This window comes from Seriola aureovittata, chromosome 13, assembly GCF_021018895.1.
Source record: "Seriola aureovittata isolate HTS-2021-v1 ecotype China chromosome 13, ASM2101889v1, whole genome shotgun sequence".
In the NCBI taxonomy this organism is placed as follows: Eukaryota; Metazoa; Chordata; class Actinopteri; order Carangiformes; family Carangidae; genus Seriola; species Seriola aureovittata.
In genome coordinates this window covers 2,668,096-2,685,094 of record NC_079376.1, presented here as the reverse complement: position 1 = coordinate 2,685,094, position 16,999 = coordinate 2,668,096, and the positions used below count along the sequence as shown (strand labels likewise).

General features: G+C 42.9%; 1 protein-coding gene across 1 annotated transcript in view; it reads right to left on the bottom strand.

Annotated features, from left to right (window-relative positions):
* Window positions 1-16,999, bottom strand: part of gfra4a (GDNF family receptor alpha 4a) — a 255,477-nt gene that overhangs the window by 172,560 nt on the left and 65,918 nt on the right. Inside the window, exon 2 of the mRNA XM_056393818.1 lies at window positions 12,644-12,756. Coding sequence (XP_056249793.1) covers window positions 12,644-12,756 — 113 coding nt within the window. The remainder of the gene's footprint in view (window positions 1-12,643; window positions 12,757-16,999) is intronic.

Below are 16,999 nucleotides of genomic sequence, written 5' to 3'. Positions count from 1 at the left end.
TTTAATCCTCGGGGGTGCGTTTCTCCTGCAGGGTCTCTTTTGTAAAGACGCCATGAACTCTGACTGAACTTCCATGAACCTCAGACACATGGAGCTTTATCGCTGCACCTTTTATTTTCTTCCTGTGAGGCATCCGCAGGCGTTGGCTCGCTCCCTTTGGATTCATAAAAAAAGAAATAATAGTAAAAAAAATCTCCTGATGAACTTCTCGCTTTGAAAATGACGAATCAAGACGTATCTGCAACGACGGCATCTAATCGCGAAATGCAATAATTGCCCCACTGGCTCGAGAATCATTATGAGGGTTTAAATGTTCATAATTCACACACTATAATTGCATTTTGCAAAGGGGGGGGGGGCTTTGCTTTCATCACTCCTGTTAAAGCCACATTCGACATGCCTGTCGAACAGAAAGGGATTGTACAACTTGACAATGAGAAGGATATCGACTATTCAGTGGATTTGATGGCTGTTACACTGTAATGAGCCCGGCAGGAGCGTTACATCCGTCCCGGGTCCGCTGTAATTCGTACTGACGCTCCTCAGGACGTTTGTAATACATCGTCAATAATGTGACACCTTGTTGAGCAGTAAATCGGCTGCTCAATGCTTCTGTTTCCAGAAGATATTCAGTTGTACAGAAAAGTGTCTCTCGCTTTGGTCTGAAGAAATAATCATTTGTGTGTTTATTGGAACAAATAAGTAACGTTATGGAGCCCAGAAAACAAAAGCATTCCTTCAGGGCTACTTAAAATCAGCCTAATAGTGGTTTACATCAAAGCTAATCTAGCAAACAGCCTGTGTGTGACAGCTAACCCGAGCACTGAGCGCTCAGCAGAAAGTCCTGCTGCTGAGGCTGGAAAACGCTGACTTACAGTACATTTAACTGTTATTTAGCACGTTAAGTTGACTAAAAACACAGACTAAATTACTGCATTATGGCCCGGGGCGGAGAAACACACATTCAGACATTCACACACACACATTCACAGCTGGGAGCTGCGTAGTGTTACAAAAGTATGGGACTATTAGCTACCCAGCAGTTTTGGGAGAGGACAGGATTTTTTTTTTTTTGCTGTTGTTGTCGTTTTGTTTTTGTTTTTTCCAGTAGATGTTTAAGGGGAAGACGCACTGAGAGAAGAGTCTTGGTTTAAATACAAATCACCAGCCACAGAGTAAGTTCTTTAAAAAGAATTTTGTAGTTACAGAACTTTCTGTGTCGATCAATAAGTCGTTAAGATTTTTCAACTCGGTGTGGATACCTGGTGCAAACTGGTAACAATGAAGAACAAAAGGAAAATACAACACGCAGCCATCCTGACCAAAGCAATACACGGCGAAGCAATAAATAAATGAAAACAAAGAGGCCGCACTGACATTACGAGAGCGTTACAGGGTGGGTGATATGGATAGAAAATGCCCTATGCATGGTGTGAATTTATTTTCCATCATTTCTAATGCTGCTCTGTGACTCCCGCTGGAAGTAAACAGAGAAATTAGCCCCCTGGATAAACCATTTCAGCTAAGTACATAGGAACCAACTTCTGGGTCAATGGCTAACCAATCCCCCCCCCCAGAATAAACACTACAGAACGAGAGCAACAGCGCGTCGACACAGAGCGTGTTTCAGTCGTCTGTCTCATGCGTCACTGAGGACTCACGTTTTATTTGTGCTAATGCAGTTTTTACAATTCAAGTCTATTTTTATGTAAATTGAAATTTAGTTTTTTTGATGCATGCGCCGGATGAAAAGTCAGAGGATTATCAAAGTCATTTCAATTTAACCTCCAGGGACCTTGAATATCTGTAGAAATTTTCGCAGCAATTCATCCAACGGTTGTCCAGATATTTCATCTCTGAACCACAAATGTCAACCTCATACTGGAGCTAGAGAGGGAAAGTCACGTGGGTCAAAAACTTAATCAGTTTTACTCTCCGTGGACGATGGACACTGATCCAGAAACTTCACGGCGACCTCTCCAGTAGTTGTTGAGATACTTCAGCCTGATTCAAAGTCCAACATCACCACCTCTGGAGCCAAAGCACCATTAACAAATAGTCCTGTAGTGTATCTTACTGTACAGAGTCTAAAGGGTCACTCAACCCCAACTGTGGCTTACTCATCCTCTCTCTTCACCCTGTTTGAGGCTACCGCAGTCTGCCAGGCTGACATGGAAAAGTACATCCAAAGAGCTTTAACTGCGAGCTGAGACGCTGTTCATCCACACATTTCCTTCCTTTTGAGCTTCCTTGTATAAATTTTTAGAGCAAAGTGATAGCTGAGAGTCTTTGAAAAATACACTCCTGGGGGTTTTACTTCCTACTGTACCTGGAGAATAATAGAAAACGGTCTCTTACACTATAAAAGAGGAAGTTCATACTAAACACTTCTTTCATTTTTTGTGATAATAGACATATACAGTGACAGGCTTTCCCCCTGGTTCTGTATAGATTATAGAACAGGGTTTGGTTCCCAAGACGACTGTGCACACAAACGTCAATGTTACTGAGACTAAACGGGATTATTTTACTTCTATGTTTAGTCAAATGGCTTATGTTTTCCTATATAATCAATCTCTATATTCAAATGTTTGGCCTGATTTTGTGGTGAAACTGAGATTTGAATTTGTCAGAAAATGTTCTGATCTCGTTTTTCAGTGATGTGTGATGTGTGGTGTGTGATTCCAGCTGTGACACGTAATCCAACGTCTTCAGAAGCTCAACATGTGGCTACTTGCGACATTTTCCAGTATTTCCTGTGTGTCAGAGACGGAGATTCATGAAAACATTGAGATGGCAAAAGTATAAAATACAAAGCCTGACTGTTCATACATTAGACACCTCATTAGGCACAAACAGCTATGGGTCGCTTCAGCTTCACAAAGCTGCCGCTGCTGCTGCTGCTGCTGCAGCTGCTGCTGCTGAGGCAAATTCATACATTTATAACAGTAAACAAGGACCTTTGAGTAAAGCCATTGTTCTGGAAAAATACTGTTATTGAATCAGGCGTACAGCTACTTCATCACAGCAGCAACCAGGCCAGCGCTCGACACCTTCAACAGGCCGGCGTCGAGCATCATCAGCTTCTCAGGTAAAAAGAAGAAGATGACGTTTCACGGATTTTAAAACAACGAGATCAGTTCACGAGTCGCGAGACGTACGACAATTTGCACGACACTGTTGATACCGGTTGTAAAATGTCATCTCTCAGTCAAGTAGATAACCCAGAGTGTTGTCAGGGTGATCTCGAGCTCGGGCTCGGAAACGACACGAAACAGGAAGCCGGTCTCTTCTTCTCCATCGAGCTTCTGTTTTTTAAGCCGTCACTCCGGTGGCCCAAAACCTTTGGAAGCGCGACACTAGACGACTCTTTTAAAAGGAAAAACTACGGTTTATTATCACTTGGGTTTTATGGTTACCTTGTGTTAACTTTGATTTATGGCTCTGTCGGTTACGTGTACATTGCACTCACCCAAGTAATTGGAAAAAAGTGACAACACCACAACAAGTATGAGCAGTCGGACGATAGTACAGGCTGTAAACAGGCCGACACATAAAATAAAATAAAACCCATCACACAGTTCCCCACATCTACGCCGAGTTCAGCAGGTCAAAGTTGATCTGGAAACTGACACGGATGCTTCCAACACAGATTTGAGATAATCGTTTTCTCTAACGGGGGGCGCAGTTAGAAACTCGTACATGTTGTTTCGAAGATCTCAGCAATTACTTTAGCTGCGGTGTTTTCAACTTTGACACATTCTGTCTAGATTCAGGACTTCAGTAATTTCTTCAGTGACTTTCATTCAGAAAAAAAAGCCCAAAAAGCCACGAGCGACAGGCAGACCTTTACTCCTCCGCCTCGGGGAGAGTCACTAATAATTCTCAGTGGATGTTCTCACCTTGTGAATCTGTGGGAGGGGCAATAGTACATTCAATCAGCCAATCAGCAGCCAGGCAAAAAAAAAAAAGTACATGAGCTGTGAATATGCAGATTTTTACACGAGGGATTTTATTTAGATCCTTATAATTATAAAACATCCTTCTTTTTCTTTTCTTTTTTTAATTAGACATACATTAAGTAGCATATTGATGAAATGTAGCTTCATTTTTCAACCTCTTCTATGAATATAATCTAAGTAAATACTTACATAATGATATCACATGACATGCGAAATACTGAAAGTTTTAATAAAATAGTTTCTCTTTTAATAAAATGAAGAAATGAAATGAGCCTCGTCAGTGAAAGTCGCACGGTAACGAATTACGAAGTGTTCCTGACCTTGTTGTCTTTGCTCGCAGCTGTTGTTCAGTTAAATTCTGCATTTTAACGCTACGACTGCCTTAGTTGTTCCTCGTCCGAAGTGTTTTTCTGCAACTCATCCACTGCAGGGAAGACGAGCTGCTTCCCGTTTACACCGGCTCGCGGTTGCTCAGGTACGCATGCGTTTTCAGGAGTGATCGTCTGGACGGAGGCTGTTTTCTCTTTAAAATGAGAAGTCACACTAATGTGTGGATGCAGTCTACGGTTCCTTTCACACAAACATGCAACGCTGAGGGAAAACTTTATGTATTTCAATGAAAGAATGTGACTAAGAGCTCCAGACGGGCAGCGGAGAGCAAGGTGAACAAAAAACTGAAAATAGACATGAATCAGCTGCACAAACTGCAACAGGCAACTGATGACGACCGGGGGAAATCCTATTGTGTATTTCCACCTGCTCTTTCAATGTTGTGGTGTTTCTATAGTTCTCTCTCTCTCTCTCTCTCTCTCTCCCTCTCTCTCTCTCCCCGCCTCTCTAATGTCTTCCGTGTGCATTGCTTTTCTGTGTGAGTGAACCTTTAATTTTCCTGAAATAAAATCCAGCCAGTCTCAAATAACCACAACATATATGCACCTGCCTTCACCCCCAGGTCTGTTCCACCATAGAGAAACGTAACCCCCCCACCCCCCCACCCCCGCTGCCTGCTTTGAATCCCTCTGCTTTGTTGTGTGTTGGGAAAGGTGATAGCCCAGATTTAGTGTGACATGGTCTGCCAGCCTATCAAGATATCCGATAAGCGCATCAGCAGCGCTCCTTCATGCTGTGCACCGCTCTCAGATGAAAACCTGGCTCCTTTAAAAACTCCCACTTTTTAGGAATTTTCGGAGACGACTCTCACAGACTGACCTTTCTGTAGATTTTATACAACGCTCGATGATCGTTACATTTCCTATAAATAACCGAATAAAACTTCACTTTATGAGCAAACACGGAAAATCCCCAGGACTGAAGTCATGAGGGTTTTAACTTTAAAACGGCGGCAGGCTTCTCGTCAAAATCAGCACTGCATTTGTCACAGCACGGCCCCAACCTCTGTCACGGCGCCGCGTCGAGACTGCTGCGTTCGTCGCCGTCGGGCCGGGCAGAGCCCAGGAAGATGAATAAATCAATCAAGTGTCACACACATCAGTGGAAAAATGCCCACGCGTGCATCCAGCAGCAGCCTGCTCCGTTTCCACACTGAACGTTTTGCTTTCGCAGAAGCGGGAACAGAAACGGAGTAGTCGTGACGACGCACGTGGAGCCGTGTCTTTTTGTTTTGGCAATCGTAAAAAACAACGAGTCGCTGGCAGAGTTTGTGATCGATATTCATCCTGCAGCAGGTTTAAAGAACATACGACATATACTCTAAACAGAAGTCTCAGAAACCTATTACCTCGTTCGTTCACATACAGACTTCCTCTTCCCTCCAGAGCGGTTGAATGGTTAGCACATAATTTACATACTGGGCTCTGATCAGTCGGTTAGTTTTCCACTGTAGCTCTTCCTTTCCTGAGCGATGTCTCTCCGAGCATCTCCAGTCCCAGTGGCTCATTATTGATGAAGTCATTGACTGTATCGATCAGCTGTTCCCACATCTGTTTAAATGCTTTTAAATAATGGAGTTTAAGTGATGAGGCCAGATTTAGAATAATACTGCCTTTTACTTTCTGTATTTAAAGTTCAGATTTGTTATTGTGTTCAGTTTGTCCGTTCGTCTCGTGAACGCAACATCTCTGTAACGCCTTCAGGGAATTTCTTCAAATTTGGTACAAACGTTCAGTTGGAGTGGATTGGCAAACTGGATGAACCGATCCGATTTTGTTTGTCAAAGGTCAAAGGTCACTGTGACCTCACAAAACGTGATTTGGCAACGACTCAAGATTTCATACACTAATTATGACAAAATCTCACACAAACATCTAAATGGTCTGTGACATCATCACAAGGTCATGTTTCCCATCTGCCAATCAGAATCTTAAATGATAAAACAGTGAAGGCACAAATGTTGCCACGGCGACACCAATGTCCATGAAATCCGATCGAACCGTACCCACACTGTCCTGATGAAACCGATTTGAGTTTGAAACTCTGTTAATGATTACAAATCAATTACAATCAATTCATTTGTTAATATTATAATAAATCCATTTAAAAGTTCTGGAGCTCTTTGTGTTTTATCACGATTTGTCACTTTGCTCCTTTTCAGCACCACGAAGACTTTTTGTCCGAGCGGGTTTAAAAGCTTAGAATGAAAGAGCAGCTAATAAATGAGCAATATAGTGGACGTGCTCTGTCAGCCATGTTTCAAAGTCAGAACTGACCATTTTTGATCCCAATTTTTAAGCCAACAGGGTAAAAAAAAAAAAAAGATAAGTTATTTAAGTCAAATGCAAATTTGCTGCAACTGAGCAAAGTCCATTGGCTGAGGGAGGTTGCACTATGATCAAAAGCTAAGCTCCAGAACAGCCACTAAATGAACCGTGTGGTGCACTGTCTGTCATAAATTGGTAATTTGGGCTCTAAAGACAGAAAGTGAAAGACGCTCTGTGCTTGTATGTTGCTGTTATTTCACACGTGCAAACACCGGCGTCCCCGTCGGCAGCTGCTTGTTGTTTCGCTCTCCTTCCAGACACGTCCCCTCGCTGCAGTAAGTGGCCGGTGATGTGTGTTGAATGCGACGCTTGAGCATCGTCTCGTGTGTTTTCTTTCCTTTTCATGTTTCAGCTCAGAAAAAAACGGCATGAAAGCACCTTTCAGGATTTGTGCCCACACTACGCTTTCAGAAGATTTGATTCTTTCTTTTAGTGTCTTTGTGCGGCCGTTAGCGGACAATCACGGCACCATCATTACAAGGTTGGTTTTTTTTTTTTTTTGCTTCTCCTTCTTTAGTCTTTGGGATTGAAGAAAACAAACAAACAAACGATCACCTGCAGCATCACAGCCGTGAGGGCGAGCTCAGATCTGGCTTTTCTCAGGGCTCCTGAAGGACCCGCCATCATTTAGCAAAACTGCTGTGACCCGGAGTCGCCAGCTCGTTTGGGTTGTTTTCAGACTGTAAATCCACATAATGATGTTTTCCACTCTTCACAAAGAGCTGCTGTGTTTACACAGCGTTCAGTGTGAATATTTAAATATTTCAGCATCGAGAAAAAAAACTTTACGCTGTTAATTGTCTGACCACACGCTGGCTTCTATTTGTTTGTTTTATTTATTGTTTGTGCAGTGCTGTTTGTGTTATGATTTTATTAATGTGAATATTTCCTCTCATTTAATCATCCTGTGTTTTTTTGTTTGATTGCAATCATCAGTCAAATAATCACATAATTTTAATCTCTCTGTAAAAACTTTTATTTGTGCAAAGAGGAAATGTGCGATACGGGACGTTATTCTTTCGGTCCGAACGGATAATCATTACTCAGTTGCGATAATCCTGGAACCTGGAACCTTCACAGCCGTCAGCTCCTGCCGCGATGTCAAATCTAATAAAGAAGAAGACTGCTGAGTCGGAGGATGCTGCCAGATGTGTGATCACAGCTGTAATCGGAGTCAAAGTTCAACATACGTTGAAAATAAACTGTAAACTCAGCTTCTAGAAGACAACGGGTCGCAGCCACTTAGCAACTCACACCGTGAACGGTTTTCTTCCTGTCCAACTGCTTCACACAAGTAAATAACAAAAACATTGACTTTTTCTTTTGAACAGGCCAAATGTGTCAGTTATATCATAACCTTTGACCTTTGACTTAACCCCATGCTCAACCTTTAATCCACAACAGTGTTGAGACAATAAAAAAAAAGGTGCAAAATAGGTTGTAAGCCGCTGCTGTGGATGAAAGGTTAATGGGTCAGCAAAGTTATTAAAAATTATCTTTGACATACTGACGCCTCCTGCCCTCGCTCAGTGTCAGCGGGGATCGGCTGCAGCCCTCCCTGTGACCCTCAAAGGATAAGCTCTATAGCTAAGTGATGGATAGATGGATACTAAAAAGGAAGGGAAAGCAGCAGCTAAAAACCCTGCTCATTTTGGAGGAAGAAGAGGAAGAAGAGGAAGAAGCTATATGCGGCAAATGTCTCGTCATAGTCGTCAAGATATTTCTGCGTTTTGATCAAAGTGCTGGACAGAGACGTGTGATCTGACCCGCCAACATCACCAGCCTCCACCGGCAGGATGGAGACTTGTATTCCTCTAGAGGACGTGGTCAGGTGATACACCTGACTCTACGCGGCCGGCCGGGGGAGGTGTGAGCATTAAGTTCAATTCTAAATATTCGTGTCTGCTTAAGCGTCTGAGATCCAGAGGCTTTGCCGCTCCGGACCATCCCAGGAAAGTAAAGTTAAATTAAGTCAACTTCTCAGCGTCTTGACAGCTTGACTGATGCTATCAGATTTGTCTCGACGCAGTGAACCGTGCCCATCTGGGACCACGGGAAATATTGAAAATGATCTGTCACAACGCCGGCTTTATGCTCACATGTATTTTTTTTTTTTCCATTTCACTCCACTAAATTCTCAGATGGAGAAAGTGCCACAGTCTCCATGACGAATAATTTGGGATAAGACTGTCCTCCAGTAACTTTGTTCAGCTATTTGCGGGTGGCATCAGGATGCCGCACCTTCAACATCAACAGCACGCCCTAAAAATAGCATTGATTTCCACCAAACATTTACTCACCATATGTGTGAATAATCTGTGGAACCGCTGCGGGTGATAGTTGGAGATATAGAGGCAATTACACAGTAATAGATTCAATCTGAGGCCAAGAGAAACATAATTGGAGAGGGAGCTCTCGCCTACAGGCCAGAATATTGTATATTGTCACTGTGATTATAGACACTTGGCACAGCGTGGTGCTGTTAGCAATTTAAAATCAGCACATGAATGGCTGACATTAAATAGAACGTTTTAGATCACCGCTTTGATTGCACTTTAATGTTTGTGTCAATTTTCAAAACACCCTATTTGTTTTCCCGCCTGTCCGGTCGACTGCGATCAAAAAGGAATAGAAATCCACATTATGTTTGTTGTGTTTGTACCAAATGCAAATGTGACGGCCGGAGTGGATACCCAGAAGAAAATGAGGTATTCAACGGGAAACAGTGAAAGCCTCGGAACATTTTAAATTTAGACGTCAAGCATTTAAGCTGATGCTGTTGTCTGGAAACTGTTAATGAAAGAGGAAGATTCAGACTCAGCGCTGAGATAACAGAGGTCTGCACACGGCGAGACAGCAGCAGGATTAGGAACGACTAAAGCATGAAGATCCAGGGAGAGCGAGGAGGGCGGCATGTGTGGGGACTGATGCCAGAGAGCAGACTGAGGTCAGAAGGTCGCTCTTACAGTGGGTGGGTGGGGGAGGTCAGGGAGGTCAGAGGTCAAGACACAGTAGAGTAATGAGCATGAGGCCACAGCGAAGGCTGGATGAAAGTCTGAGACGCGTCATGACACTGATGCTTATTATTTCTCTCTTCTATAAATCCTGACTCCAGCGTCTGTTTCACCTGTGAGTCGATTAATTGAGGGACAAAAAAAATTAAACAGCTGCTATTTTGATAATCGAACAATAGTTTATGTCATTCTTTAAAAAAAATAATAACAATACCAAAGGTTCGTTGTTTCCAGCTGCTCAAATCTTCTCAGTCATACATGATAGTGAACTGAATATATTTGGGTTTTTGTACTGGCAAAACAAAACATCTGAAGACACAACGGAACAATTAATCAATAATACCAGACGATTGATTACCCTGCTGCTCCCGAGCTCACAACTTCCTCTGGAAGAAGCCCAGTGTGGACACTTGATCCAGATTTCCTCATTGATTATTTATCCCTGATGCTTCCAGAAACTTCTGCATAATGATCTCAGGATAAAGCGGTGGGCCGTGAGTAGCACTCAGTAACTGCTGCCCTCTCTGTTTCACCTCTGACAGCCAGCAGCTCCGTCATCAGCTGTGGTTGGACGTGCACTTTCTGGCGTTCAGAACAAACAGGAAGTTAGTCTTTAAGTTTTAATTAAATTTTCATTCCATATAAAAACAAGCTAAGATTATATTTAAAGTTTATATTGATAAACCCTGTATAAAAATACAGGAAGCGTTGAATTACAGCAGTTTCTCTGCATCGCTCGCATATGATCTGTATTGCTATCCAGGTTGATAATGTATTTCTGGATCAGTTGCACCAAGACGCATGTAGGCCTGTTGTAACTCCGGCTCATAACAACACAGCTGCATGTCTTTATGTTCTGTTTCAATGACTACGTGAAGAGCGGCTGAACTCGTGAAGAGGTGCGACTGTCCACTGCTCTCCCTCTGCAAACACAGACGAAGACAACGCGGCGCGCCACAGCACGACTTACTGTAACACTGGATCTATTCTAAATAAATTACACTCTCATGCTCCGATTCTTCTGCAGTGAAAGGAGCCGGTGGAGCCACACACACACACACACACACACACACACACACACACACACACAGCACAACATCGTACATTACGAGAAAGCAGCGGAGTGACATTCAGTGAGCTAGTGTGCGGGCAACATTGCCACAGGACCAGTATACACCCAGCTGCAGGACACTAGTTTCCCAGAGTTCACAGCGGCGGCGGCAGCGGCGTGCGACGCAGAGGGGACAGACATGACAGACTGCAGAGGAAGGGGAAGGAGAACAGATGGATGGCCGTCGTCCTTGTGTTTGAAGTTGTCTTTCCTCACGGCTATGCAGTATACTCAGGCATGTACAGCACGCACACACACACACACACACACACACACACACACACACACACACACACACACACACACACACAGAGAGCGAATGAGCGCCATTAACCTAAATTACAGTGTCTATTTAGCAGTGATTGGCCAACAGCAGGACAGCTGAATAACATGAGAATAACCTGCTGAGAATCTTAATGTTACACTGATAGTAAACATGTGTTCAGACGGACTGTAACGTGAGAGCACCAGCGCTGAAGCAAGAAGCTGCAAAATACAAGTGAAGCAAACAAACGAACATTAATCGCCGTCCCGGTTAATCTGCATTTGGTTCATTTTTGTTCAGAAAGTGTGTGTGTGTGTGTAGTTTGTGCAGTTTACTAGATTAGTAGTCGCAGAGCGCCTGAACACTGTGGTGTGAAACATTCCCTTGTGAGCAAATTGCAGCCTCATGGCGGCCTAACAGTGGTAAATATTACATCTTTCATACTTACCGTTTATGTAATATTTATGTTTTATTTGCACGGCCTTGATTTCTGCATTATGATTCACAAGAGTTACACCGGCAACAAAACATGAGGCCAACGCTGCAATAAATACCAACGTTAGCAAGAACGTAAGAAAGTTATGACACCTAAGGCTCAGGCTTGAAATTAAATTTCCCTTTTAGCGTGTGAGTTTGTGTGTGTGTGTGTGTGTGTGTGTGTCTGTTGTTGTTGCTGTTGGCAGCAGCAAGAGAACCCAGATATGCTATCGTATGTGTTAATTGAGTTAAATGGGAAACCGTCTATTTATCAACCACATTCCCGGTTTATTTTCCCACACACAGACGCCGGTACGTGACCCGGCTGCTGGAGCTCCTCCAGCACTTGGACGGACACGAAAGTCCACGTAAATCACTTGCAAACAATGAACAACAGCTTTGAGGAAGTGACGGCTCTTTAAAAACGTATCACAGAGACGAGAGCAGAAAATAAAACAGAGAAGAACGTCTGCGAGTCCAAAAGAAAACTTCAGAGGAAACGTGGAGATAACGGCGTGTCGAAAGGTGACGTGAAGCTTTTGTAGGAGTAAGTGGTTAATTTCAGCAATTAATTTTGGAATCAATTCATCATTGCAGACGACAAAGCACCACGTACATGACACACCTGAGTTTGCTGCTACAAAACATCTATAAACATTTCATTCATATACGAAGTCTAAAATAATAGCTGCAGTTATATTGTTTACCCTGCACAGCAAGACGGGTGTTCAGACATTTTTGCAAAAGTAGGCTGTATATGAAACCCATTGTAGTTAGTATATTGTTCATTTTTAGCACTGCAACTGACAATATAATGTATTTTCATTATTGAATCATCCGTCAACTCATTGTTTTTCCTAATAAAAGTGTCAGAAAATAGTGAAAACTGCCCATTAGGAAGGCGACGCATGCGATCTGACAATCACCATCATACAAGACAAAGAGAAGCAGCTCATCTTCACATGAGAGAATCCACAGCCAGCAGATGTTCATATATTATCACAGTGTGTGATCAAGTCTATGTTTGGCCATCCTGTCATTGAGTACCGTTCTCCTGCTTTGTGTGTAACGAAGTGATGTTCGCTCTTATATCCTACCTGCGTCCTGCCCGTGGGCGCGGTGTGCATCAACAGAGAAGAAGAGGCGGAGGAGAGACGCCACCCAAGAGGAAGCTGGAGCGTAGTGGACATCACCGGACTCTGACAGGCTCCTTAAAGAAGAAAAGTGTCGGTCAGTTGATCGAGAAAACTAGAATGAATATATCATTATTATTAAAGCTTTGAATCGGTTGTAATTCTAATTGAACTACTAACTATTTGAATTTAGAAACGCTGGCGTGTTAAATGGAAACGTGTGATGATTATTTCCTACCAGATTTAGACAAATAGTTTCACAGAGCAGGAAGAGGAAGCAGACAGAGCAACATCAGAACCATGAATGAATGTTCTGGTCCGTCAGGAACAGGCCTGGTTTTTTTAGTTATCATTTAAAGACTTGTGGCATTCGTTCATTATCCATCCCCGAGGGCGGGGGGCGCCCTGGACAGGTCACCCCTGATATATAGAGACACACACAACCATTCACACCTACGGGCAAATTCAGATTTAACCTAATTAACAAACCTGAATAACCCTGAACCTGTATGTGTTCAGATTGTGGAAAGGGAAGAGAAGATGCAAACTCCACACAGATCCACTCACTACATGTTTACATCACAATGTGCCAGTAAGGAATAACTCATAAGACAAATATGCTTTTCTGAACATTATTGATCCTTGTGTATTACACTGACTTTAACTTTCATAATGGAAACTTTAATCTACTTGTTTTTTGTTCTCTTTTTTACCCGAGATGTGACTGATTTCAGGGACGTTATTGGAAAATATATTTGCAGTGGAAACAAGTGAAATGTCTCAATTAACTGTGTTTACAATTTCTGCAGCGTTTAAACAAAATGGGACAATACAACTCAACACCAGATTAAAGAGCTTTTTAAGATGAACATGTTTACAGTGAAGCTATTTCCATGCAGGATGCTGCCCGGAGGGGTTGTCTGTCTGTCTAGATGGAGATAAATGCCTGGTGTTGCCCAGAGAGAAGCGGGCTGCTGCCTGATAAAGGGCTGTGTTTGGGATAAAGCTCGGCTGTTAGTGTTTACTCTAATTGTCCTGTAATCACCAGGTTTCCGGGGGGAAGGAGAGGTCTCCCGCCGAGCTGCACCTGGACCCTGTTCCGGACCGATTACACCAGCAGAGGAGGAGATTCCCGTCCAGAACACAGTTCGATCGACACACCAGGAAATCAGTGGGGGGGGGGACAGCCACAGAGGATAGTGGTTTTTAAGTCCATTATGAGCCTAATAAAATCAGTGTTTATCGACAGTGCAGATGCATGTGTTTGTGAGAGAAAAGACAATTGAGGGAGATGAGATTAAAAGAAAAGAGGATACTTTAAGCAATGGAAGAAAAGATGCAGAACGTGTTTAAGTATGTGGCCGAGAACGAGCAGAGAAAGAAAGCCATAAAAACACTAAACTGACTGCATAATTGAAGCTGCTACATGTGGCAATTTAACAACAATAAATCCCTACACGAATAATTTGAGGTGTCAGTATAATTACAGTAAACAAACAAGTCCATCATGAGGAGAATTAGCGGCCGTTAACTGCTCCTGCTTTACCTCGTGTGCACCAGCGTTTCACTTGACAGGAAATATGTAGGATTTGTTTTGCAGCACAGAAAAAGAAAATGGAAATGGAACTTGAAATGCATCTGTGACAAAATCTTTTCATTTGGTAAAATAACTGCCTGTCAGCCGAGCGACGTCGTCCCCGCCGACGCCACGTGTTTCCATGTTGTGAAAATATAATAATTGTTGTGAAGGTTTAGACATCCATGGTTCCCAGAGGAGGAATCCTACTGATTCATACGGCAGGTCAAAGTTTCCTCTTATCCAGTGAAACATCTCCACATTTACTGGGTGGATTGGGATGAAATTTGGTCTTTGGACATTCATGGTTCCCAGATGAGTTTGTTTATCTTAGACAACTAAAAAATATACATGTGTCACTTACTGAACTTACATTTAACAACACTATATAACTTCTATAGTCAATCTAGCCGCTCAGTGAGGTTGTTCTTAGACACACTGGTGCTTTGAGCTTAATGCTAACACATCGGAGTTTAGCATGCTAACGTTTGCTAATTAATACTTAAAACGTAAAAGCTGAGGATGATGAGAATGCTACCAGTTATTTAGTCATAAACCAGAGCAGTTCTGTCCTGGTGAGAGGTCAGGAGAAACCAGAGTCTCTCGGATTCATGAATGTCCGTCGATATGTATTTCAGTGGTTTGACGCAGCACTTGAGTCCCGATTGCCATCCCTAGAGCATGGCTGAAAATGCTAATGCGACTCGAGTATGCAGCTGAATCAGTGCTCTGTTAATTCAGTTTCTCATAGAGATGGACATCTGCGTGAAAATGTCACAGATTATTTGTTTTAACAAATTAACTGAGCCTGAGTATTTCTCTACAAACGGGAAGATGGCGAGACAGAGGGAGAAGATGATGGAAGAGAGATCAGGAGAGTGTGTTATGTTACACAGTGCATATAAAAAGGACAGGAAGGACAGGGAAATTGAAAAAGCAACAGAGAGCAGGTGTTTAGAGAGAAAAGATGGAGTGTGGTGGAAGAGATGGGCAGTGCAAATAGACTATATAGAGTATATGAGCTACAGTGTGAAGGCAAACTAGAGGAGGAAACGGGAAATTGGAAGTTAAGCAGGACTTTTGATTATTGAAGCTAGAGACTAACACTGCACATGCAACAACTAATTTGCACCAATGTACAGATTTGTTTACTTGTTTATTTGTGCAAAAATGTTGAAAAGAAGTGGAAGAACAAAACCAAACTGGGATGAAATGCTAGAAGGAAAGATGTGGGGCAACAAGGAAAGTAAACTCTGCAGAAAGTGCTAAAGGGACATGAACTTTGTTAGAGGAAGGAAGTTCAGCTGAACTTCCTGTCTACACCGCACGAACTGGATCCTCTGGACCGCACTAGCTGTACGGGTCCGGGGAGGAAACCGCTTGGTCAGTCAGTTCATCCCGTTACTCAAGACTGAAATATCTTAACAACTACTGGATGGATTACCATGAAATCAGGTAGAGACGTTTGCATTGTCACAATCCCCTGATTTTTCAAAAGGTCAAAAGGTTTCACTTATCCAGAGAAATGTCTTAATATCTACTATCTACTATGAACTGGCAACAATTCCCAGAGAGTGAAAGGTCAAACTTTCTGTACTTTGTGTTTGGTGCTAATGAGAAAGATGGTTAACATGGTAGATCCACCAGTATGCTAGGAATGTCATGTTAGCCTGCTGACGTTAGCATTTAGCTCAAAGCACTGAGCTTCTGTCATCACTGTGGACTCTCTGTGTTGTTTAGTTATTTTCTGACGTTTTATAAACTAAACGTTTAATCATAGAAAAACAATTTGCAGATTGATGTATGGTGAAACTATTCATCAGACGTAGCACACGCCAGCTCGCTCCAATCAGCTGTAATTCACAAAGCTGTTGATCGGCCCGACAACCTCACTATGTCTCCCGCCCTCGTCAGTTTGGAAATGAGAAGAGGTGTGATGGAAAAAACAAAACAAAACAAAACAAAGAGCAGGTTAAGTCCTCAGATTTATGCAATAAGGACTGTAGCAGAAGGTTCTTAATACCAAACCCACAAAGCTCCTCTCAGAATTGCATCTGATGTGATGGATGAGGTTGTCAATACTAAAACTCAAGTGTCTGGGAAGCACATGTGTGGCGTGGGAGCGGCTGTTAATCCCCCCCAGTCCTCCAATTCACCACTATGTTAAGAAAAATCAGACCGCCAAAGGAAAGACATGAAACCTGAAGCTAATTACCTCTGTTGGCTCGGCTCTGACAAAGCCTGTCCTGCTCAAACTGAAGAAGTGGTGTGATCTGTGACGTCTGCTAAGCCTGTGGAAAGGTTCATGTAATTGCGCTCCACTCAGTAGTACACCCAAGAGACACAGTGAATGGGGTCCTTCAGAGAGGACCAAGAGGTACTGCAAGAAATGGGGCTGCTTTGGAGGCACCCGAGGAGGAGGAAAGAGGGAATTGTGATGTTGCTGGTGAGGAGAAAGGGGCTTTAGCAAAAGAGCTAGAAAAGGACGTAATTGCTGCAATTTCAGAGAGAAAGATAAAGGAAGAGAAAGAGTGTGAGAAGGAACATGGGGAATCAAAAAAGAAGATGCGAATACAGCACTGAACTCTAATGCACACGAGCAGATGCTTAATGTTGATATTCATGCAGGAGCACGTTTATTACAGGTCTCTGCCTGGCCGTCTGCGCTGTGTGCACCACCACTGCATTTGTTTATGTCACTTAGTTCATCGAATTGGGTTCCACTCGATATCTTGTGAGCGTGA